The 23750-nt window shown below is 40.7% G+C and overlaps 1 protein-coding gene across 10 annotated transcripts in view; it reads left to right on the forward strand.

The window, feature by feature from the left end:
- PPP6R3 (protein phosphatase 6 regulatory subunit 3) overlaps positions 1-23750 on the forward strand; it is a 144496-nt gene that overhangs the window by 25111 nt on the left and 95635 nt on the right. For 5 of the 10 annotated variants that reach the window (XM_075928320.1, XM_075928328.1, XM_075928330.1 and 2 more), the window contains 4 exons: positions 3187-3348; positions 11298-11458; positions 18621-18749; positions 20986-21218. In XM_075928320.1, coding sequence (XP_075784435.1) covers positions 18738-18749; positions 20986-21218 — 245 coding nt within the window. In that variant the 5' untranslated portion in view covers positions 3187-3348; positions 11298-11458; positions 18621-18737. Of the gene's footprint in view, positions 1-3186; positions 3349-10018; positions 10208-11297; positions 11459-18620; positions 18750-20985; positions 21219-23750 lie in introns of all 10 variants that reach the window. The other 5 variants (XM_075928324.1, XM_075928323.1, XM_075928327.1 and 2 more) reach the window with 5 other exon arrangements.

Here is a 23750-nt window from a genome sequence, read left to right on the forward strand (position 1 = left end):
GGAGGTGCCTATAGGAGAAGAGATTAATGCGAAGGACTTCCCAGGGCACAGTTGCCCTGCTCCACAGTTGGTAGAGCCAGATTGCATGGGTCATTCATCCACAAGAGTTGTCCAACCTGTTCCTGGGTTGCAACAGAGGGTACTACATTGGGAATTTAGGCCATGGTGCAGGTGCAGCAGGAATCAGTACTCTTGCAGCTATTAATGATGATAGCTTGCTGCTGACTTGTCATCCTTTTGTAGCTTTTGTTCCGGGAACTGTGAAGCAAATGTCTGCTTCCATGTTGCAGTCCTATCCTCAGCCTGTCCTTAGCCAAAAGTCCTTCTCTCTTTGGTGTTGGAACTCTATACCTACCCTTTCCGGTACTCCTTTAGGAATAGTCTGCAAAGGGATGTTGACCCGGACTTCTGCAATGTGGACGTGCTGTGGAATTATTGCAACTTCTGGAGGTCAAGGGGCTGCAATAAGACCAGATACTGAGGATCATTGTCTCAAATAGTTTGGTGTAGGAGCATAGAAGAAAATACTTGTGGCATTATAAGGGCATTACATGTTACTTTTTAAACTAAACTTCAGGATATTGTGATAAGGCTGTTTGATACCACAGAAGCTCTCCAGACTGTCTGGTTAATCACAGCAAAAAGTGCAGAAACAATGGTGAGTTACAAAGTACGGCTACTTTTTCCTAAAAATTGCACAACAGGTTGGATGTATGGAAGTGGTCAGTAGCATGCTACAACAGGCTTCTCAGTTTCAGGTATTTCACGTTTTGGAGATCATAAGTTCTTGTGGTGCACTTCCACAGAAATGTGGCTACTTCTCTGAAGTTCTTGTTGCATCAAGTTTTTTCTTTTAGCTTACTACAGGATTTGGTCAGACTTTGGGACAGTCAGCTGGATATTGCAATAGATTTCATGTGGCTTGTCCTGTTAGTACTGCATGCAAAAGAACAGCTTGGCTATCATCCTGTTTACCTCCCTGCTCCAGCATGTTTCTGGACAGAATTCAACCTCTAGTTGTTAGGTTATTAAATAATTTCTCCCAATGGACTAGATTTGTGAATGGAATCCATTTCCACATCCTCCCCCCCCCCCACCCCCTCTTAAGTTCACTGTTTTCAGGTAACTTGTTGCACAGTTGAAGGATTACAAACTGGCATACTTGCATGGACTGCAATGTAAGTCTGCTGTTTGTTAAAATAATATCAGAGCTAAAATGTGCCTCTCCCATGAAAGGAGGTTTTTTTTAATGTTTGCATTTCTCAGTTGCCATTTTAAATTCCATGGGAAGGAAGGGAACAGTGGCAGAGATGCGCACAGTGCTGGGATGCAGTCTGCCATTAATGCAACCACATTGCTAATGGGGGCTTGTAATATTTGCAATATTTCTTAGAAAGTAAATCCTTCCCATTCTTATATTAAGAATTAACATGGAGCCAGAAACTTTCCACAAGTCTGTGGAAACAGGTAAGATTGCTTCACACAGTGTGGCTGACATACGATCATAAAATCTAGGAAATGAAAACTTAAGCCACTTAATGGTTATATACCCTCCACCTCTTCCGCAGGTGTGCACCCATACTATAAATGCAGTCATTACAGGCTGTCCTCACTATAAGGCCAAGATACTCTCCAAAAAACTTGGACTTATAGCAAAACAACTTAAAGCGGGACACTTCTTTTCCTGCAACTGACTTCCATTTGCACAATTTTTTTTGCGTGACTTAAGAGCGGGGAATGGGAGGACGTATAACGCATCGGTTCCTACAAGCATCAATGCCTTAGTGTGGAATTGGTGTATACCAGGGCACCCTGTATGCTAATTCACCAAAGGGATATCAGTTTTCCATCTCTTATTAAGCTAACCATTCCCTTTGCAGTGGATTAATACACAAAACAAGAATGCCTCATAGTGTTGGGAAGGGGTAGTTTGGTAAAGGTGTATGCAAGGTGGGTTGAGAGGGTCAAGAAGGGTTGTAGTGTATAGTAACAGTGGGTGGCGTAGTATAATGTTCTATTAATTGCCTCCTTTTTTGTTGTGTTGTATATATGTTTCTGCCTTACGAGTTTCACAACATTGTTTTGCCTATTAGTTAAAACAGGACTAAACTTGTCTGCATGGGGTTGGCGGGGAGGGGGAGGGGAGAGCTATTCTGTGCTAGCTTCCTATGCACTCTTATTCTGCACTAAAGCTGTGCCCATCACTGTGGAAACTGCACTGTTCATTATTAACTAAGGCTACCTTCACCTTTGAACTTGGCTTAAACAAGATCTGAATTTAAGATTTGTAGACATTGTGTCTTTTACCTGTGTATAATCTGCTCTGGGGCAAGTAATTGTTTGCATTCTATCTATACTAGGTATTTGCATCAGTATAGGTATTTTGATAGGTAAAAACCAATTGTATCCAAGGTCTTTGACTGTAGGAGAAACTACTGAATTCAGATGCTGTTACCGCATAGTTTCTTTCCCTTCTCTTGGTCAATATTTAACTAAGTGATTGGAAAATGCCTATGACAATCACAAATGAAGGTATAAAGAGGAAAGAATAGATACTTGGCCTTGAAAAAATTAGTCAAAACATTGTACTGATTGCCTGTTAGTTACTACAATAGAAGGTACTGATGAGTTTGCATATTATGAAGCCTTGGGTCTTTATGCTCCGTTTCTTAGTGTAAACAAAAAGGAAATAGTGGGTTTTAGTTCTAGAACCTGCTACATACGTTACAAAATACCTCGGTACTTGAAACTAGCTATCTTTTCTGCTATTTTTTTATGTAAACTTTTATATACTTTAACATTTAAATTTATTTAAAAGCTCCTGTTTGGTCAGCAAGTTCAGAAGACATCCTACCATCCCTCTTGTACCAATACTTTGCGCGCACACACCCCACTTTCCCTTCAGCTAGACCCCCTCCACCGTCAGCCTGCTCTTGCGCCCTACCTCCTGGCTGGACCCTGCACCCTCTCCCCCTTCTGCAACCATTTTGTTTTCATGGGTGATTGGCTGGTGGTCTTCATTGAGTGGGGTAGGCTATAGGCTAAAATTTGAGAGCCAGTGCTTTAGACTGACATGCCTGTTACTTGCTTTATTTGAAAGTTTGTAATTAACATTCCAAAAAGTCATCCTCATACTTGACCATAAATTATCAAGATTTTAAGGTCTGAACATCTGTGTCTTTGCAGGAAGTCTACTGAGGGGGTCTTGTGTGAATTATCTCTTTAATGAAAAAGAAAGAAGGTGTTAACTTCAAAAATACCTTCTTTAATGAAGTGTTAGGCGTGGACATCATTTTTCAAGAACACCAATATGCTGCTGTTTTAATACATTCCTTTCTCTTCTACTTGGTAAGTGTTCAGCTATTTTTCTTTTCTTTTTTTTAAATGTTGGTTATAATTGCACTACTTCCCTATTTTCTATAGAAATCCTGTCTTGTCTGACCTGGTAGTCTTAATTAACAAAACCAAAACAGTGAAAACCTCTTTGAGACTTTTTATTATATGTCAAACAAAAGTAGACAAGGTAATACTTTCCCCTGTTGGTCAATTTTGACATTTCTTCACATCTTGTCAAGATAGCCATCCTTTTTGTTTTTAGCAAAGTATATGATGCATCAGAACCATTTGAAAGGCATACGTCATCCTCAGATTTGCTTCTCTGAAAATAAGTTGACTGGATGAATTGGTTTCCCTAGACTCTCTCTAGCAATGCAGGACTTCCCACATACCTTGATGTCTGGTTTGCTCTCCGTTCCCTACAGCTCATGGAGACAGATTGAAGATTTGGAGCTTTGTGGTCTGGCCATGCACCCTGAATCATCTTCTTGCTTCCAGTTTCTCTGCCTCTGTGGCACCATGTTGACAGCAGTTTCTATGGATCTCGCCTTGACCCTCTGCCTCAACTTTTTTTTTGTCAAATTTGGCAGTGCTGAGCACTGATTTTTCTAGCCCTTCTTCCCATTGGACCAGATTTTTAGCTGGGTGTTGACACCCCCGAACTCTCAGCTACAGCTCCTGTTTGTGGAAAAAAATGGACCAGGAGTCGGTGGACAGAGCAGGGAGATACTCAAAGGATGAGGAAGACTCCAGTCAGCTGATGTAGAAGTTCCTTTATGCCCTTGGATCTGTGGTGGCAGTGGGGTCAAGGGGATTGGAGTGTGGAAATAGATGCAGGGTTGATTGAATGAGGCCTTTGCAGAGCTGGTTTTAGGGGCAGGCGAGCTGGGCGGTCGCCCAGGGCCACCATTTTCAAGGGGCTGCCGACAGAGCCGGCCTTAGGGACAGGCCCCGCATTTTGGCCTGACCTCCCAAATCCTTCCCTCAGGTTTCCTTGTTATTCCCTGACCCTTTTTTTTGCTTGACAAATTTTTGTCTTCGTTTAAAAAAAAAAAAAAAAATCTGGCAACTCTGGGCGAGCCAGGTTGTTGCCTGGGGCTGCCAATTGTTTAGGACCAGCCGTGCCATTGGTATCCTGGCTAATGGTATGATCATCCCTTCTAAACGTGAGTTCTGTCCTAAGAACCCAATGGATAGGAAAAGAGGCCATTTCCAAAACAGACTTACCTCCCACAGGTCATCCATCACAGCTACTTGTTTTGGAAGGACATCTTCTGGCTGGAAATCTGAGTCCTCAGGAATCGCCCTGACTGTGGTTCTGTTTTAAAGAAAGTTTCCCTGCCAACAGCATTTGTTGTGATGCCTCAGTGGATGTAATGAGATTCTCAATGAAGCCCAAAGCCAGGACTTCTACCTCCTTGCTGGCCCCAAACAAGCTAAGCTTCAGCAGGTTGCTTCCCTTTCCCCCAGCTGCCTGTTAGACACACTGACTATCTGGGTGGTTCAGGCAGTGCACGCTGCTCAGGCTGCATTCCCGGAACGCTTGTTGCCTTCAGCGCCCCAAAGCTGGGTGGGGGGAGTGGTGTGATAAACACGTACACAAGCAAAGCGTCTCCTGACTGCCGTGCTGTCCCCAGCAAGTGCCCAGCCTCCCCCCCCCACGCCGGCCTGGGGCAGCTCAAGGGGGTCACCTCCTCCACTCCCCATGTACAGCTGCTCTTTGGCAGCGGCGCCTTCCTTCTGCGCCATCAGGATCCAGACCTCATGCGCACTGCTTCCTGCCATGTGCACTGGTGGAGGGGGGAGGGGAGGAGGAGCTGATGCCAGTGGGACTCTGCTCTAGCCACAGTGCTGTCTGCAGCCCAGAGGAGCCAGTGCTGCTTGGGACCAGACAGCTCACGGTGTGGCCCAGGAGCAGACACATTGTGTATGTACATGGCATGGGCATTACCTGACAGTGTGCTGTGGCCTAGCAGCCAGGAATTTGCAGCCTGTCAACAGTCTGTGCAGTGGCAGTTGGGAAACATTGGTCAAGACAATTCCTTCCATACCAAGCAGCCTTTAGATAAGTGTTCCTTTCAGCCTTTATTCTTGCATAAATATAGGTGAAGGTACGGCATGTTCGCCAGAGAATAAAGGAAATGTAGCTTGGGAGGAAATCCCCAAGGGGACTATGCTGCTCCCAAGCCTCTTTATGACTAAGGCCACGTTGGTAGTCACCTAAAGTTAAAGCTTAGGAAAAGGATTTCCCATTGGTGGCTTTGATTATGGACCAGTGGGATCAGAAGCCTGTGAATCAGGTATACTCCCTTGAGTTACAGATGCTAGCCCATCTATCTATCTATCTATCTTATCTATCTATCTATCTTATCTATCTATCTATCTTATCTATCTTATCTATCTATCTATCTTATCTATCTATATATATATATATATATATATATATCCATATCAAGTTCCCAATCTTGAATGACCCCATAAAGTGGTCTAATCCAGAATGAGATTTCTCTACAGCTGAAAGTGGGAATAATAGCCTTCTCTCTGAAGAGAGATCCTTAGGGTTCTACTCAGTCTTCTTTATCATTCAGAAGCATACAGGAGGAATTAGAGCTGTTTGAGATTGCAAAAGACTCAAATGAAGAAAACCGTTATGGACAGAAACTTAACATCTGTAGTCTCATATCTGACCCAGGATTATGTAAAATGCTGGCTCAGGTGGATGTATATCTGCACATCCTTATCAGACTGTGCCATCACTGGTTCCTAAGGTTTGTCTACAGCAGGAAGTGTTATTAATATCAGATTATTCCATTTAGCTTGTCCTTGGCCCTCACGGTCTTTACAAATATCAGAGGGGTAGCCGTGGTAGTCTGGATCTGCAAAAGAGACAAGGAGTCCTGTAGCACCTTATAGACTTACAGATGTATTGGAGCATAAGCTTTCGTGGGCAAAGACCCACCTCGTCAGATGCATGTAGTGGAAATTTCCAGAGGCAGGTATAAATATGCAGGCAAGAATCAGGCTAGAGATAACAAGGTAAATTCAATCAGAGAGGATGAGGCCCACTTCTAGCAGCTGATGTGGAGCTGTGAACACCAAGAGAGGAGAAACTGCTTTTGTACAGGATGGTGTTTGTTACTGTCACTTATTTGTACCGTGCTGTCCAGGAAGTGGACCTCACGTGTAGACTGGTCCAGAACTTCTTCATCTGGACCCATGGGAGGGAAACTTTGGGAGAATTCCACCACGATTTCAACAGCTTCCACCCCACCATCAACCTCAGTCTGGACCAATCTACACAGGAGGTCCACCTCTTGGACACCATCGTACAAATAAGTGACGGTCACATAAACACCACCCTATACCCAAAACCTACCAACCGCTATGCCTACCTTCATGCCTCCAGCTTCCATCCTGGACACACCACACGATCCATTGTCTACAGCCAAGCACTGAGGTACAACTGCATTTGCTCCAACCCCTCAGACAGAGACCAACACCTACAAATCTTCAACTAGCATTCTTGAAACTACAATATCCACACAAGGAAGTAAAGAAACAGATCAACAGAGCCAGCTGTGTACCTAGAAGCCTCCTGCTGTGGGACAAGCCCAAAAAAGAAACCAACAGAACACCACTGGCCATTACCTACAGTCCTCAGCTAAAACCTCTCCAATGCATCATCGGTGATCTACAACCCATCCTGGATAACGATCCCTCACTTTCACAGGCCTTGGGAGGCAGGCCAGTCCTCGCCCACAGACAACCTGCCAACCTGAAGCATATTCTCACCAGCAACTATACACCGCATCACAGTAATTCTAACTTAGGAAACAATCCCTGCAACAAACCTCGATGCCACTGCTGCCCACATATCTACACCAGCAACACCATCACAGGACTTAACCAGATCAGCCACACCATCACTGGCTTATTCACCTGCACATCTACCAATGTAATATACGCCATCATGTGCCAGCAGTGCTCCTCTGCTATATACATTGGCCAAACTGAACACTCCCTATGCAAAAGAATAAATGGACACACATCAGATATTAGGAATGGCAATATACAAAAACCTGTAGGAGAACACTTCAGTCTCCCTGGACACACAATAGCAGATTTAAAGGTAGCCATCCTGCGGCCAAAAAAAAAAAAATTCAGGACCAGACTTCAGAGAGAAACTGCTGAGCTGCAGTTCATCTGCAAATTTGACACCATCAGCTCAGGATTAAACAAAGACTCTGAATGGCTAGCCAATTTCAAAAGCAGTTTCTTCTCTCTTGGTGTTCACACCTCCAGATCAGCTGCTAGAAGTGGGCCTCATCCTCCCTGATTATCTCTAGCCTGATTCTTGCCTGCATATTTATACCTGCCTCTGGAAATTTCCACTGCATGCATCTGACGAGGTGGGTCTTTGCCCATGAAAGCTTATGGTCCAATACATCTGTTGGTCTTTACAAAGATATTTATTTATGATAATACCAAGGCTCAAGTCACATGGGCTTCACCGTTACTGCTTTCTGATGACATCTGGATCCCCAGCAGTGGTGCATAGAGCTCTCTCTCTAATCTTGAGTTTTCTGTAGGTGCATTGGTTTATTGTCAACATCAACAAAAAATGTCCTTGATTCATTCCACCCAAATAATTCTTTGAAGTGGACATAGACTCCCTCAGTTGTTTGGCTAAATCCATCTCTAGAGATGTTACTGAAGATTCAAGGTCTCTTCTTGTCATTTTGGATCTGCAGGAGCCTCACTATTGCACTGATCCTTGAACTGCTAGACCACCTAGTTTCATGCATACAGATTGCTCCACGGATGTAACTGTATGTCAAGTACTTTTGAGGCTTCATCCTAAAGGTATGGGACTACTCTTTGGAATGTGTGAAAGCTAAGTGAGGATTCTGGCCTGGGTGATCAATGCCTTAAAATCATGGTTAGCCAGGGCTGTTTTCCTCAAGGGCACGCTCATATACATTCCAGAACCTATGATCCTCACAATGGACACCTTCCTGTAGGGCTATGGAGAGCATACATTGGGTCCCACACAGCTCAAGTCATCTCTGTAACCTAGAGAAAAGGATCCACAGCAGAAACCTAGAAACAAGGTCAGTCGGGCTGGCACTGCAAAACCATATCCTAATGCAGTGAAATAACATGACCATGGTCACATATGTACAAAACGAAGAGGGAACAAGAACCCCATCACTACACAGTGAAGTAGTGGAAATCATACAGTGGATGTTCTCCTTCACATAAAGGGAGACTTGAACCAGGTGGAAGGGCTCAGTAGGCACAAGGTGAACAATACCGAGAGGTGCCAGACTCAAGAAGTCTTTAAGTGAATTGCCCAATTGTTTGGCTTATCCTCATCTGACCTATTTCAAACCATAGAACTACATAGAGACCAAAGTACTGCACAAAGTAAGTGGACTCCAGATCCATGTGAACAGATTTCTTATCTCAGGTGGGCACAAGTGTGGGGTTTTTCCCATTCTTCCTATTATGAAGGTGGTCCAGAAAATAAAACTAGAGATGACTTTAACACTACTTTGCCTCAGGAGATCCTAGTTTTTGGACTTAAAAGTTGAAGTTGTTACTGCCACTATAGCTATCAGATATTCATGGCATCTCATAAGGTCTTCTGTTTCACCTGTACATGAATTGGCTGCAACTAATAACTTGGCTGTCAAAAGGGAAGTGCAGTTTATTGGGTCTGCTCTTCAGTCATTAGAACGCATCTTCCTTCTCAGGGTATCTGCCTTGAAAGCATGTTCCTTTATCTGGTCCAAGATTTGTGGACAGGAACACAAAGCAAATCCTAGAAATCCAGGACTTCTTTTCATCTTGGATTTTCTATGATAGGGCTTCAACAAAAATGTTCAACCCAGCACCATTGCGCATGAGATGCCTGTGTTTTTGTCCACCCAAACTTGCTATTTAATGGCCATCACGTGCTCCAGGTGAGTGGCAGGGCTGGCAACAATGCTCTATGCAGATATCTTTAATGTGTTTCATAAGGGCCAAGTGATGATCGGAAAGTTTAAAATAATTTTATCCAGAAGGTGGACACTTCTTTCCTCCAATCTACCTTAATTCTGTCTAAAGCCACAACAGTCCACTGAGGAAAGGTGGCACACCTAAGTTGTCAAAAGGCTCTGAAAATTTACCCCGAACATAGCATGAAAGAAAATCAGGCTTTGGAGTTTCTGGTTCCTGAGTGAATCAGGGCGCACAGTGTGTGATTCCTTGGGGACCTCCTGGGCAGGAAGTGCTAAGTACCTAATCTGAAAATGTTGACCTGGCCAAATGCTGCTATTTTGTAAGGCAGTACAAGGTGGGCTTTCTATGCTCTGCAGCGGTATTTTTTTGGAAGGCAGGTACATGTAGTGTAATGAAATTTATTTTACCTTTGGGGAGGGAAGCTGTTTTTGTTTTCTTTCCTTTCCAGTCTTTTCCTGCAATTATCTTTTCATCTCCTTACTAACTCTCAGAGGTTAAGAACTCTGGGAGATGCTGGCTACAGAATGGAACATTACTTACTGATTTCCTTTCTGTTAGCAGTCTCCCACAATGTTACCCATCCCTGTAGGTCTCGTGACTAAAGGCTCAGGTATTAAGTGAAATTGTTACCATAAGACCATCTTTCTTGATGTAATGTACAATACTTTATCTTTAGACAACTTATTAATGAGAAGCAAGTGTTTATAGCTTGAGAATAACTCACCTGAAAGCAAGCAGGAGCTGAGAGGACATGGCCAGACCATGTGGCTCCAAAAATGCTGATCTTCCTACAGGAGCTGCAGAGAGGGGGAAAACAGCCCAGATAAGAATTATGGATGATGTTGCTTAACAAAGGAAATTATTGGTAAGACATTTTCCATTTGTCACTGAGGCATAAGCAGGTGACCCTTGTTCTAAGACTAACTGTGGGTGCCTCTGTCTCTGTATTCCTTTGAGTGGCAAACTAAGAACTCTTCCATTTCTAAGGACTGATCACTCTCACTAGTTTACATCAATGTAACTAATTCTGTTTAAAACATGTGTTTTGTTCAGTGCAAATCTGTGTGGCCACTGTTACTTCATAAAGTGGCTAAAATTTATTTGTCGGGCCTTAGCTGAATTAACTATCCACTTTTAATGTATTTTGAAGTGCCAATGCAAACTTCTACCAAAATAACTAAATCTTTTAATATGCATCTTTTATTTTTATAAAAGTTTGCATAGATCAGTGTTTCTCAAACTGTGTTCCGCGGAGCCCCAGGGCTCCATAAGACATCTCCAGGGGCTCCACGAGGTTGACAAATTGGAAACATTGATAGGTACAACACCTATAACCAGTAGACCGCTGGGGCTCCACATAAATTTTTACGCATATAAAGGGCTCTGGAGCCCAAAAAGTTTGAGAACCTCTGGCATAGATCAACACTTGGTATAATACATTCTGAATCAGCCATAATCGTGCAAGATGATTACAAGACCATTACAAATCTAGGATAAAGTGTTGCTCTGTTCCCTAAATCTGAGGGAATGCAGGCAGGTGAGTATAAATTTAGTCAAATGAGATCCTCAAGCACAATCAGATTTTTACTTTTTGAAGAGAAAAAGCAGAATCCTAAAAAGTCTTCAGGAGGATCAAAAGTGTTCAAGATAGTTTCATATATCTACAACACTATGAATACCCTCATTCAGAACAGGTGATGAAAGAGAAAAGGGCATTGAACCGACTACAGACAGCCATAACAGCTTTGTTCTAGAATCATCCAAAAGATCATCTATTTAAACAGGTTCAATTACAGTTTCTTCCAAACAAGTCTTGTACCTTCATTTCTTCCTTCGTATTTTCAGTGCCCAGTAGCTTGGAACTCAGCATCTTCATGTTGTTGCTGCAATTTGAGCTGTTTAATTGAAAACTGTTAACATTATGAAATGATAAATATCTTGTTTTTTTCTTATAGGAAGAAATTGGCTGCATCTTAACTTAATTCAGTCCTGCTAATCTGCTAATATTGTAAATTGAAAGATTTTGCTGTTGCCAGGATATCCTGTAATGGACAAGGAGCTACAGAGAATACAAATCATTTTGTTTTCTTAACTTTTTTAAAGCTTTTGTTAACAGGTAAGAAACACTGCTATTCCATTTCATCTGTTAGAGTAAACTTCTCTCCCTCCACTCTTTCTTCCCCCCCTGCCACAATAAGGCATTGGCTTAAATATTTGATGGTTCTTACGTGCTTTACTCTGCCATCTTTTCTTTTTCCCTGATACCTCTCTCCTTCAGAAAGTCTTACTTACATTATTTTTGTAGGACTCAACTGTTTTCCTTTAGCTTTTTTTCCTTTCTGCAGTTCATATCTTCTGTAGCTGAGCCCTTTTTTCCTTCCTTTGCAGCTTTCTTCAAGTCTAGTTTTTTCTCCTTTTCTTTTTTATCTGACTGTTTTTTTCTTTGTATCCTGTACCACTGTCATCACTACCACATCTGGATGACTCCTATCCACATGATCACTAATACAACATTGTGGTGGTTTAACAATGGACATTTTAAACTATTTGGGTTTGTGCTAGGAAATTTCACAATTGTCACCAATATCTGGCCTGGGATTCCAAGACTGTTAATGCAGATCCAGTTTGTTTACTCAGTTTTGATGTCAAAACCATAAACATGAGGAATTTGTTATAAATTAAACCAGCATAGTGCTCAGGTTTTGGGGAAACGTTAGGACTTCAGGAGGGTCACTTGAATCTCTCTTTCAAATCAGTGACTGGCAGGAGGAAAGGAATTACTTCAGCTGAGAACATAAGACCCATGTTTCAGAACTGTGTAATCAAATTCTTACCAGTTTTTTTTGTGGGGGTGGAGGTGGGGACTTGGGGGAAAGGGGGAGTTGCTCTATCCTAAAATCAGAAATGGCAGCAGTTCATCACTCACATCATCTGTGTGTGGCAAGAAATTGTTTCTAAACAGATGTGTTCATGGATTGCTGCACACTATTTTGGACAACAGACTTTTCCATCAGAGGGTCTTGCTCTGAACATTTGAAACACTAGTGATGATCTAATTTAATTCTGCATCTGAATTTTGCAGCAACTTGTTCTCTAAATTGACTACTGACAAACTATACATTTACTTGTGCTTAGTTGTGCAATTTATCTCACACTTCTAAAACAAATGAACAGTTTGCTTAGCAGAAAGTACTGTGATTAATCCCATTGGTAGACACTGTTGTTTGTACTAGGTCATTGAAAAGCAAAAATACTTAACACCTAGCAAACAGCATTTCTTAAAACAATAGCTATTTTGTAGGTTCTTTGTTCCTTTTTGGTCCATAAGTGTTGCTACACATGAATCGGCTACGCACACATCTAGAGTGAATGATTCAGTTCTTCTATTTATACTTGCATTTAAACTGAGTCCTATCTAGCGTCTTTACCAGAAGCTTGAAGATAAGTGAGTGGAGTGGGGGAATTAACAGGGAGATACTTGATTCATGTCTCAAAATTCATTGCAATTTCATTGTTAACATTAATAATAAAAACATGCTGATTATTACAACTTTAGTGTAGGTATCCAATAATTTTAACGAGTTTGGACCATGTTTGTGTACTTACTAGATAAAATCAGTGTATATTTTGGGGCTTCAGCAATGTATTAGAGCAGGGGTTCTCAAACTGTGATACTGTGAGCCCTCTAAGTTGCTCGCAACCCCCCGGGGGGTCAGGACCCACAGTTAGAGAAACGTGGTGTTAGAGGGTCAGTATACACTTACACAGACTTGTGATCTAGCTAGATTAGCTGCTGTTCAATTGGGAAGTGACCACATTCTTTCCAAGTAAAACTGTAATGTTTCACAAATGTAGCCAGATAGAGAAGGGGGAATCTTCTTTTCAAAGAGTGGCATTCAGCCATATATGTGTGTCACGTTCTGACTTTCAGCTTTTTTTTAAGTAGAGGGATGATTTTCCTCGTTCAGTCCAAACAATGGAACCAAACAGGAGACTCATTCCCAGTTTGCTTAAGAGCAGCTATTTTAAGGGGAAAGCTTCTGGCTGCAGAGACTGTGTAGTTAACAAGGATGAGATGTATGAGAATAGTGATTAAATTCAAACTTAAGTCACAGTTCAGTCAACACAACTGTCAAAGCTAATGAAATCTTCCTGATGTTGAACTAGAAAACACTTTTCCTACATAAGGATTTTGGACTCTGCTGCAAAGAAGATGCAGTACTTTCACTTGATATAGCCAATATTTTAACACCGCAGAAAGAGCAGTATGCTTTCATATGTATGAACCACTTTTTGTGCGAAGCAGAACGTATTCTACAGTTTCCTGCAATGCAAAGAACTTGAACTTTATTTCATCCCAGTAACAGAATAGCTATGTTCTTTTTATCATCTCACTTCTCTGTACCCAAAAACACTGAATTATAAAAGCTACCCTATACATGACTATTTTTCTCAGGGTACAAGTTATGTTTATTTACTAATAATGGACTCCTGAACATTTTTGTAAGTCAATAAAACTGTATTTTGAATTTGAAACTGTAGCAGTGGTTTAAAAATGATTAATGCTGTAGGAGTCTTACTCTAAGCCTCACTTTTTTCTGTTCTGTAGAACATTAGAGGTAAAAATATATTTAAATGTGTTGCTATTTGAAAAGTGTGTTATAAAACTTGACCATAGCATTGCTTTTTTAATATAAAAAAAGGAAAATGTTGTTTCACAAATTGCACTAGGCTTCTGGGTAAGTGACTTTTTAATCATGAGAAACTTGGAACAAAAGCAAGGAAATTAACTGCTCAAGTGTAAACAATACCCCATCAAGTGTAATGAAGTCCATACTTCAGGGGCCAGAATTGTGTTCTGATAAGTTTTTAGGTGTACAGTTTTTATAGACTTTGGTCATTGATATTTCCATTTAAAGGATACAGTTACTTAAGAAAAAAATTAGGTAAAGTAATTCTTGCATATAGAATGAAGTATACTATGGTAAACCTATCTCTATGTACTTGAAAGAATAGCATTCATGTTTGGGTCATAGTTTAATTAGTGGTGACTTGACAAAATATGCATTTCTAAATGCAGTGTTAATGTTACTTTTGTGACTCAATCAACTTCACTTTTTGTGTGTGTTTTTTTTTAAGTGTGATGGGTAAGTATGTGTGGGTTATTCAAATGACGTTTCACTGGGTTTTTTTGGAAGTTTCTGGTGCTGTTTGCATCGGGCATGTAATAGTGCAGTTGATTAACCTACATGCAAAAGATTATCAGTTAATGCTATAAATTACAAGCATTTCTTTCCCCCCTGCCAGTAAATTTTTTTAGCAGGCTGGCCAGCAGCTCAGCTCAACTCAGTCTTGGCTTGTACCGAATCCAGGACCTACCGCTGCTTCAGTAGCTCTGCATTTAAAATGTATTAGGAGGCGGGCAGGCAGCCCCCGAACAGGGGCTGCTGCCTCTGTATCAGACACAACACCACAGAGTAACAGGAAGCTAGTCTGTGAGGGGACCTGGTTTTTAAACTAGTTTCCCTCATGGACCAGCTCCCGCCTGGCAGCCCAGCTGCTGCCTCTGATACAGAGGCAGTAGTTTGGAGTGGCAGGGGGCTCCTTGGGAGTGAGGACAGAGCATGCTGGCTGCCAGCCCTGCCCCTGGGGACTACAGAATAGTTGAGGAACGGATAAGAGTTCAAGGTTAACTAATTATTCAGTTAGTTGATATTTAACATCCCTAGTTTGCATGGGACTTTTTTGCATCTTGGGTGATCTATACTTGCATGTGAAGCGTAATGGGCATGGACCAAAATACATTAAATGCTGGAAACCAGTATTCATATTACCCTAGTGACTTCAAATTTGCTGTACAGGAGTAGGGAATCTGTTAAGCTATGTCTAGACTACATCCCTTTTTCGGAAAAGGGATGTAAATTAGACGCATCGCAATTGCTACTGAAGCAGGGATTTAATTCTCCTGCACTTCATTAGCATAAAAATGGCTGCCGCTTTTTCCAGCACGGAGCTTTGCCGGAGGAAAGCGCCAGTCTAGATGCTGATCTTGTGGAAAATAAAGCCTTTTCTGAAAGATCCCTTATCCCTTATTTCCCTTATTTAAATCCCCACTTCAGTAGCAATTGCGATATGTCTAATTTACATCCCTTTTCCGAAAAAGGGATGTAGTCTAGGCGTAGCCTTAGTGAAGATGTACTGCTTATGCACAGCATTACCCCAATATCCTTACTAAAATAATTGGTTATTGGAGCCTTTGTGTATATTCTCTGGCTTTCTTTTGTCAGCTTTACTAATAAGCATTTATCTATTTTTCAGATTATATCCATTGCAAATCTGATTGTTGACCTTTAAAACAGTCTCTCATGTGATAGTTCAAAACATATCTGCTTAATAAGCATTTATAAAACCTTTAGCACTGTGGTATCTAACTACTGTTCATGGATTTTAAATCCAGTGAGGCTACCCAACATTAGTGAGAAAATCTACTTGTGGAGAATCTTGTGATATATCAAGGGGCTGGCAAAGGACATAAACATTTAAAACTTTGAAAAGGAGCCACTTTATACATCTATCTGAGTACAGCTTTTTTCATACTGGGGGTCTGCAGATATTACTGATCTATTGCTCCTCCTCCTTCCCAGTGCCCCTGCAGGTGAAAAGTTGGGCAGCGCAGCAGAGCTAAGGCAAGCTTCCTACTTTCCCTGGCTCCTCTGTGCTGCTGCTCCCGTTCCTGCAGCCCCTGGGGGACTGAGGAGGACTCTCTTAATGTTGCCCTTGCCCTGAGTGCAGATTCTGCAGCTCCTATTGGCCAGGAACTGCAGTTAATGCAGAGATTCTTGTGGACAGGGGCATTGCATGGAGGACCCCTCTGCCCCCCCCAAACATGTAACCATGCACCTTTTAAATACTCTGCATAGTCAGTCCTACTTTTCTCAACATTCCAGATTATGGTACCTCTGGCTAGACGTTGTTGAAATAGTTCCCTTCTCACTTTAGTTGATCATAAAGTATATAACTGAGAGATACTTTAGTGCCATTATGTCCAACCAGTTCTGAAGCAGTAGCCATTATAGCGGGTACTGCTATAGCAAACTGGCCACATTCAACTGCCCAAATAGCCACATGTGGCTAGCGTGTTGGACACTATGGCTTTAGGGCAGTGGTGGGCAATAATTTCTAAAATTTCTGAAGTGGCCCTGGGTGGGGCTCGGAGACTACTTGTGCTCCCTCTGATTGGCCTTGGAAGGAAAGCACGAGAAGTCTTCCCTCTCCCCTCCCTAGAGAGAAACACCAGCTGTTTTGAAACAGCTGGTGGTTTCCTCTAGGCATCTAGTGGAAGGAGACCTCGCTGGCTCTCCTTGACCCCAGGCCTATCACTGTCTGGGGGCGGGGGCGCATGCAGTTTCCTCGCTCCCACAAGAGTGTGTGGTGTCTAGAAAGAAACACCAGCGGTTTTAAAACAGCTGGCATGTGTCTCTAGCACATGGGTGGGCAAAGGGCCCTCTGCAAGCCAAATCCAACCCACCAAACCAGTGAATAGGGCCTCTGGTCACCCTGCTGTTCCCCCACCCCCAAGCCAATCGGGACCTGGAGCAGGGGAGCGTGCGAAGTTTCCTTGCCCCTGCAAGAGTGCGAGATGGCTAGAGTCACACACGGTGGCAGTTTTAAAACAGCTGGCTTGTCTCTAGCTGCTGCATGCCCCTGGCAGGGCGGAGACAGGTCATAAGATACTTCGCATGCTCCCTGCCCCCAAGCCCTGATTGGCCGGGGGCAGGAAGCGTGTAAAGCTTCTCCTTGCCACAGGTACATGCAGATATTTTAAAATAGCTGGAATGTGTCTCTAGCTGCTGCGCGCTCTTGTGGTGGTGAGGAGACTTTGCGTGTTCCCTCACCCCCAAGCCCTGATTCACTTGAGGGTGGGGCAGTAGCAGGGTGGCTGGGGGCCAGATCCATGGGGCCTGCAGAGGGCCTTTTGCCTGCTCCTGCTTTAGGGCCTCCTGGGGAGATGCATCTTTTTCAGTCCTTATGTGGTAGGTTATGTAGTTAACCTGCACATCTTATCTCCATCTTACTACTTAAAAAATTAAGATTTAATTTAAAAAGAGATTCTGTCGAATTAGCAGATGCAGGACATTGTGTCTGGCTGTGGAACCTGCTGAGGCTGCTGTGCTCCCTATACAAGAGAATTCATTTTTCTGGCCTTTAGTTACTCAATCAAAAAATGTGGTGGTTAATAATGCTTTGCACTTATTTAGGGTTTTGCTTCTCTGGTAGATTTCAGTGCACTTTCAAATTTTGGTTAACATTGCTGACTTTTTACAGTGGATGTAGTTAGAGAGACTAATCAAATTGCATGCAAGGAATCAGTCTATTATTTAAGACTTGGATTCTGTTCCCAGTTCTGCCACAGGCTTGTTACTTTTAGCAAGATTCTACAAAATTTGAGAGGAACCATTTTGTCTTAAAGTGCTTAGTTTATTCAAAGTTTTTGTTGGAAAACACAGAAATCTGAATCTTATGGCATATATGGGGATATTTTATTTCTTAGAGGATCAAAATCAGCTAATTATGGGAAGGCTTCCATCTAACGTTAATAAAATGCGCACATCTGCCACACCCAGGACTCAACCTGTTCCTATAAATGTGACTCTCTTGTTCAGTTATGCTTTTAGAGCCATTTTGCCAGCTGTCGAATACCATGCTATTCTTTTTATTAACAAATCCTTCTCAAGTCTGAGTGACTCTTAAGTATTTATGCTGAAGCAGTTGCCTGTGTTGATACTTACTCTTGAGCATGCTTCATATTTAAAGTCTCAATTTTTTTATTTTGAGTTGAAAGCAACTAGCATATTTTCAGGAGTTGATAGCAGTACTGAAACCAGACACTGAGATGAACTTTGAGTCCAAATTGGGCTTTGGAGATTGCTCTTTAGATTTTTCAGCCAAACAATGAATGGCTGTTTCTGGTCTATTGGCGCATTGGGCCTAATTCTGCTCCTGCAGTAGTCATGGGAGTAGAATTACCTAACCATACTTGAAAGTTTCCTGTTAAATAATACAAATCTTTGGGGGTGAGAAGGAAGGAGCTAGAAGATAACTAACAGTAGAGATGCACTTATCACAGGATTGTTTTCAAAGTTGCTGTGCTCACTTGGAACTGGTTTGCATCCTCTGAGTAACTGCCAGTCAAACTTGCTTAAAAGTTCTCTTCTCTTCAGGGTTCCTGGACTTTCCTTTTGGCACATTTTACGGTGTTTATTTTTCCTTATTCCAAGGGACCCTGGGCTCCTGTTGGAAAGTGATGGAATAATCTCTGCTCGTCACCTGTCATATTGAGGGAGCATTCCTAATACAGCTTGCCTGGGAGACAGTTTGTGAAATAACACAGTAACATGTTTGCAGTAGTATGCCTTTTCTCTTATTTTCCATTGTTAAAATTAATTTTAAATGACATTATTGAAATAGATTTTGAAAGGAAGTTTTGGCAAGTGTCTCTTCCTCAGTCATTGCAGAGGGATTCGTGTCTGAAATTCCAAACTGTAATAGTTGCTATTTAAAAAGCACCAACTTGCATCAATTGTGGGGGCTTCGGTAAATGTTTCTGTGTAATAGAATTGAAATTGTTTCAACAATATACCTATTTTATTTGTCCATAGAAAATAGTTGCAGTACTATAACCACAAATAAGCCAATGTTTTTAAAAGCAATTCTGTAATAAACTTAAATCAGATTACAGGCTAACACATCTATTGTAAATAAAATCAAATGTAAGGATTCAAGCTACTCTTGTGAACTTACTAATTGAACTGGTATGGAAGATTGTTCTTTATTTGATTCTTAACATCTTGTCTGTACTTTATTAATTCTTGCTTCGGATCTCAGATTCAAAATGCTGATCGATATTGAATTAAAACTTTATTTACTCATTTCCGGTTTCAGTGACTGCAGTACTTTTTTTTTAAACCAGGAAACAGTTTAATTTTTTTTTGTTGGATGCTGTAAACATTCTTAAGGGTTATTTTGGGGTGTTAAACTGGAAAATGATATTGCCCTGGCTAAATATATTTTAAATAGGCATGATGTGCACAAAAATCCTTACTACAGTGTAATTTAGTAGTAACAGCACCTGATGGCCCTGTTATGTTAGGTGTTGTGAAAACATACTTGCCTTGATATGCACAGTGAGCTGTTGAATTCTGTCAGCTAGACTTGATCTACATGCCAAATACTTAAACTTTTTTTGAGAAATTACTATAGATACAGATTTTATTTGTAAGGAAATTAACTGCCTTCTAGCTATTGTAGATGAAATGTTTAATTGAATTTTTGTAGGTGGTTAGGAAGAGGTATCTGATAAATGAATAATACATATTTTGGGTTTGTTGCCTTGTGAACTAACTCTAAACCTGATTTTGGGAATCCAGAAGGATAGTTCACAGAACACTTAGGCAAAAATATACATGCCTCTGTATATCCCTTCATCCCTCAAAAAGATACATTGCTGGAAACAATATATTGCAGTAGCAAAAGTTTGGTGCTAAGGCCTCTAATTACAAAGGTACCTGTTACAAAATTTCAGTGTTTCATACTGTTCTCTATAGACAATGCAATTTAAAACCATGGTATTAGATGCAGGTTGGCCAGACAAAAACCTTTGAATTACTGGTTATAGCTTTTAAATCCCCTTGGGTTTACTTCCTTCATTGTATGTGGATGAAAAAGGATTTCCTTTAAGACCAGAGGATGTCTTATAGAAATAACTCTGTAGTGGTTTTAAATCCCACAGTCATAATTTGTTATGCACAGAGTGGGGATGGAGAGTGTGTGTTTGCGTTGGTTTACTAAAGATATATGCATAAAAGCAGGAGGTTTTTTTACTTGATCCATGTGGCATTATAATTCCTTCTTTGATTATCACAATTGCCTTAACAGTATTTATATGCACGATCACTTAAGGCAATAATATGAATTTGTAGATATCCACATGGCAATAAAGTGTTTTGGCTGGAGTGGCTATGCAAATTGACTCTCAAAAATAATTCCTTCTGCAGCCTCTTAAGGAATGTGTGCGTGTGCCAGAGCGTTAACTCTGCCTGTCTTAGGCAGTATTGGGGGAAGCTTCTGAAACCCTTCTCTGTCCAAAAGAAAAGAGTCCTGTCTGCTGCTCAGCAGACTGTCTGAATCTGACTCTTACTGAAGATTGTGATTGAAGTGGGACATAAACAGCTGATGAACACAGCTCCTGTTTTTATACAAATATCCCTAATATAGTTCAAGAAAAATTTTTAAAAAATTAGGAATGTTAACTTTTTCTTTCACAGAGCATTAACATGTCATGTCCTTTTCAAATGTTCAAATTCCAGATCTAGCTAACTTTTTAATAAGTTAAAACATTGGCTTATTATTCAGAACTCCTGAACTACATTAGAATTCCCCAGCTATATTCCATATAGGTATGATAATGTGTGTGGTATTCAAGCATTAGTGGTGTCTTCATTGTGCCATCAGGTTCCTTTTGGGTTTGGAGGCTATGCAATGGATATAGTGGAGTTCATGGCTTTCTGCTAGGGAGAACTACACGTTAACTGTTAAAATAAATTAGTAAATTAACACTTTGCATATGCTTTTCTCCTTGTCCAGACCAGCATGTTTTGGAAATTTGATCTCCACTCATCATCCCACATAGACACACTTCTAGAAAGAGAAGATGTAACACTGAAGGAACTGATGGATGAGGAGGATGTTTTGCAGGAATGCAAAGCTCAGAATCGCAAACTTATAGAGTTTCTGTTGAAATCAGAATGTCTGGAAGATTTAGTTTCATTTATTATAGAAGAACCACCTCAAGATATGGATGAAAAGATCAGATACAAGTAGGAAAATACTACTTACCTGTGAGATTAGGGTGGGATGGAGAGATGAGCAAACAAACACTGGATACAGATGCATCAGTATTTAATTCCTATAAGCCAGACTGTATTGGCACTGGTATGCATTTAAAGGTTCAGTCTTCTGCTTTATAGTAAATCTTGCATTTTCAGGGTATGTTATGCTACTTATCATAGTCTCATTAATGCTTATTAGGCTGTTGATTAGTTAAAAAGTGATTAAAAATTAATGGCAGTTTTAATGACACTGTTAAACATTAATAACATACAATTTGAAATGTATTAATATTTTAGATCTTCTTCTTCATTTTCAAATATATTATTTTAATTACAACACAGAATACAAAGTGTCACAGTCACCCACCCCGCTTTTTTGTGATTGTACTGCCCATTACTCAGTACCAACACCTGCAGTCACAGCTCAACAACTTTTCCCCTGGAGTACCGGCACTATTTTTTTAAACAAAATAATCACTATATATATAAAATAAATAAAAACAAATATTTGCAGTGTAAAAGAAGAAATAGCATTTTTCAGTTCATCTACAAGTACTGTAATGCAGTCTCTTTATCATGATAGTACAACTCATAAATGCAGGTGGGCAACCTGCAGCACATGGGCTGCGTGCAGCCAAATGTGGTTGATATTTTTGTTTAGCATTGCCCATGCAGGGTTGCCAGATTCCACTAATTTTTCATCTGCGTAGTTTTTTTTTCCTCCTATTGGTATGATTGAAGTGACATGCACATAAAGCGAGGTTTGTGCTGATGTCATACAACATTGTGAGAGCTGTGCACTCCCTCTACAGACAGTTGGAGTGCTGCTACGGTTCAGTTGGCATGTACTGTAAATTCTAGATACGCAAGCGCAGTTAGCAAAACTACCCTATCTCAGGAAAGCATCTTGGTTACAACAGTCTTGCGGCTTAATGAGATGGAGGGCCACTAACTAGCTTAGGTTGCCCATTGCTGCTTTAGAGCCTGAGAGTACACTCAGTCCTATTTCTTGTTTGTCTTTGCAATTGGCAGAACAAGTTTGTTTACATTTATGGGATATAATGCTGCTTAATTATTTGCAGTGTCACCTGAAAGTGAGAGCAGGCATTTGCATGGCACTTTTGTATCTAGCATTGCAAGGTACTTACATAATAGATATGCTATTCATTCATATGCTCCTTTGTGATTTGGCTGCCATTCCAGAGGACATGCTTCCATGTTGATGACACTCAATTGAAAAAGTGTTAATTAAATTTGAGACTTAACTTCTTCGGGGGAGAATTGTATGTCTCCTGCTCTTTTACCTGCATTGTGCCATCTATTTTTCATGTTGTAGCAGTCTCAGATGATGCTCTTGCACATGTTGTTCATTTTCAGAATATTTTGTTGCAGATGTGATAAAACAGAGAAGGTTCCAATGAGAGATTTCTAAAGATAGCTACAGCGCTCAATCCAAGGTTTAGGAATCTGAAATGCTTTTCAAAATCTAAGAGGGATGAAGTATCGAGCATGTTTTCAGAAGTCTTAACAACGCTTCGAAGCAGAAACTACAGAATCTGAATTGCCAAAGAAAGAAAATTGACCTTTTGCTGGTGGCATTTGACAGATGATGAAAATGAACAGCTTTGGATTGCATCTAGCATTAACCCATCATACTCATGGATGCATGTCCTCTAGAATGGTGGTTGAAGCATGAAGTGACAAATCTTTAGTGCATTCACGTGAATATCTTGCAGTACTGGCTACAAGAGTGGAATGCGAACACCTGTTCTCACTTTTGGGAGACAATATAAACAAGAAGCAACATTATGTCCTGCAAATGTAAACAAACTTGTTCAAGCAATTGGCTTTTAAAGTAGAACTGAGTGAACTTGTAAGCTCTAAGGATTTACCCAGTTTTATTTTTGAATTCATTTTTTTTGCACATAATTCTATAATTTCAACTTTCATGGAGTACTTGATAGTTTCATGTACTACAGTACTTGTATTATGTGAATTGAAATACTCTTCCTTTTATAGTGCAAATATTTGTAATAAAAATGAATATACATTAATCACTGTCTGCTTTATATTCTGTTTTAATCAAAATCAATATAGATGAAAAAGTAGGAAGCATCCAAACACATGTAAGTAAATGGTATTCTATTACTTACCATTGATTAACTTTTTAAATTGCTTGACAGCCCCAGTGCTTATACATTTGGTATGGTTAAGTCCCTTTCTTGCTCAGAAAACTGCCCCTAAATTGATTTGATGCCCAAAAAAAGCAGGGAAGATTGCATTGAATGAAATATCTCAAGGGACTGTCTTGAAAGTCTTACTCCTTTTTGTATAGTTAGAAACAATTGTACTAATTGGGTGGCATATTCCCCACAAAATCTAATCAAACTCTTGTCTTCACTAGCCATGGATACAACTGGGGATGAATGGTACAAGTCCTATTACCTCTCTAAGGGGAATGTGTGTAATCTCTAATTATGCACCTTCAGTATGCAGATGGTATAATCATTGGATCAAACT

The sequence above is a fragment of the Pelodiscus sinensis genome, chromosome 4 (genome assembly GCF_049634645.1).
Source record: "Pelodiscus sinensis isolate JC-2024 chromosome 4, ASM4963464v1, whole genome shotgun sequence".
In the NCBI taxonomy this organism is placed as follows: domain Eukaryota; kingdom Metazoa; phylum Chordata; order Testudines; family Trionychidae; genus Pelodiscus; species Pelodiscus sinensis.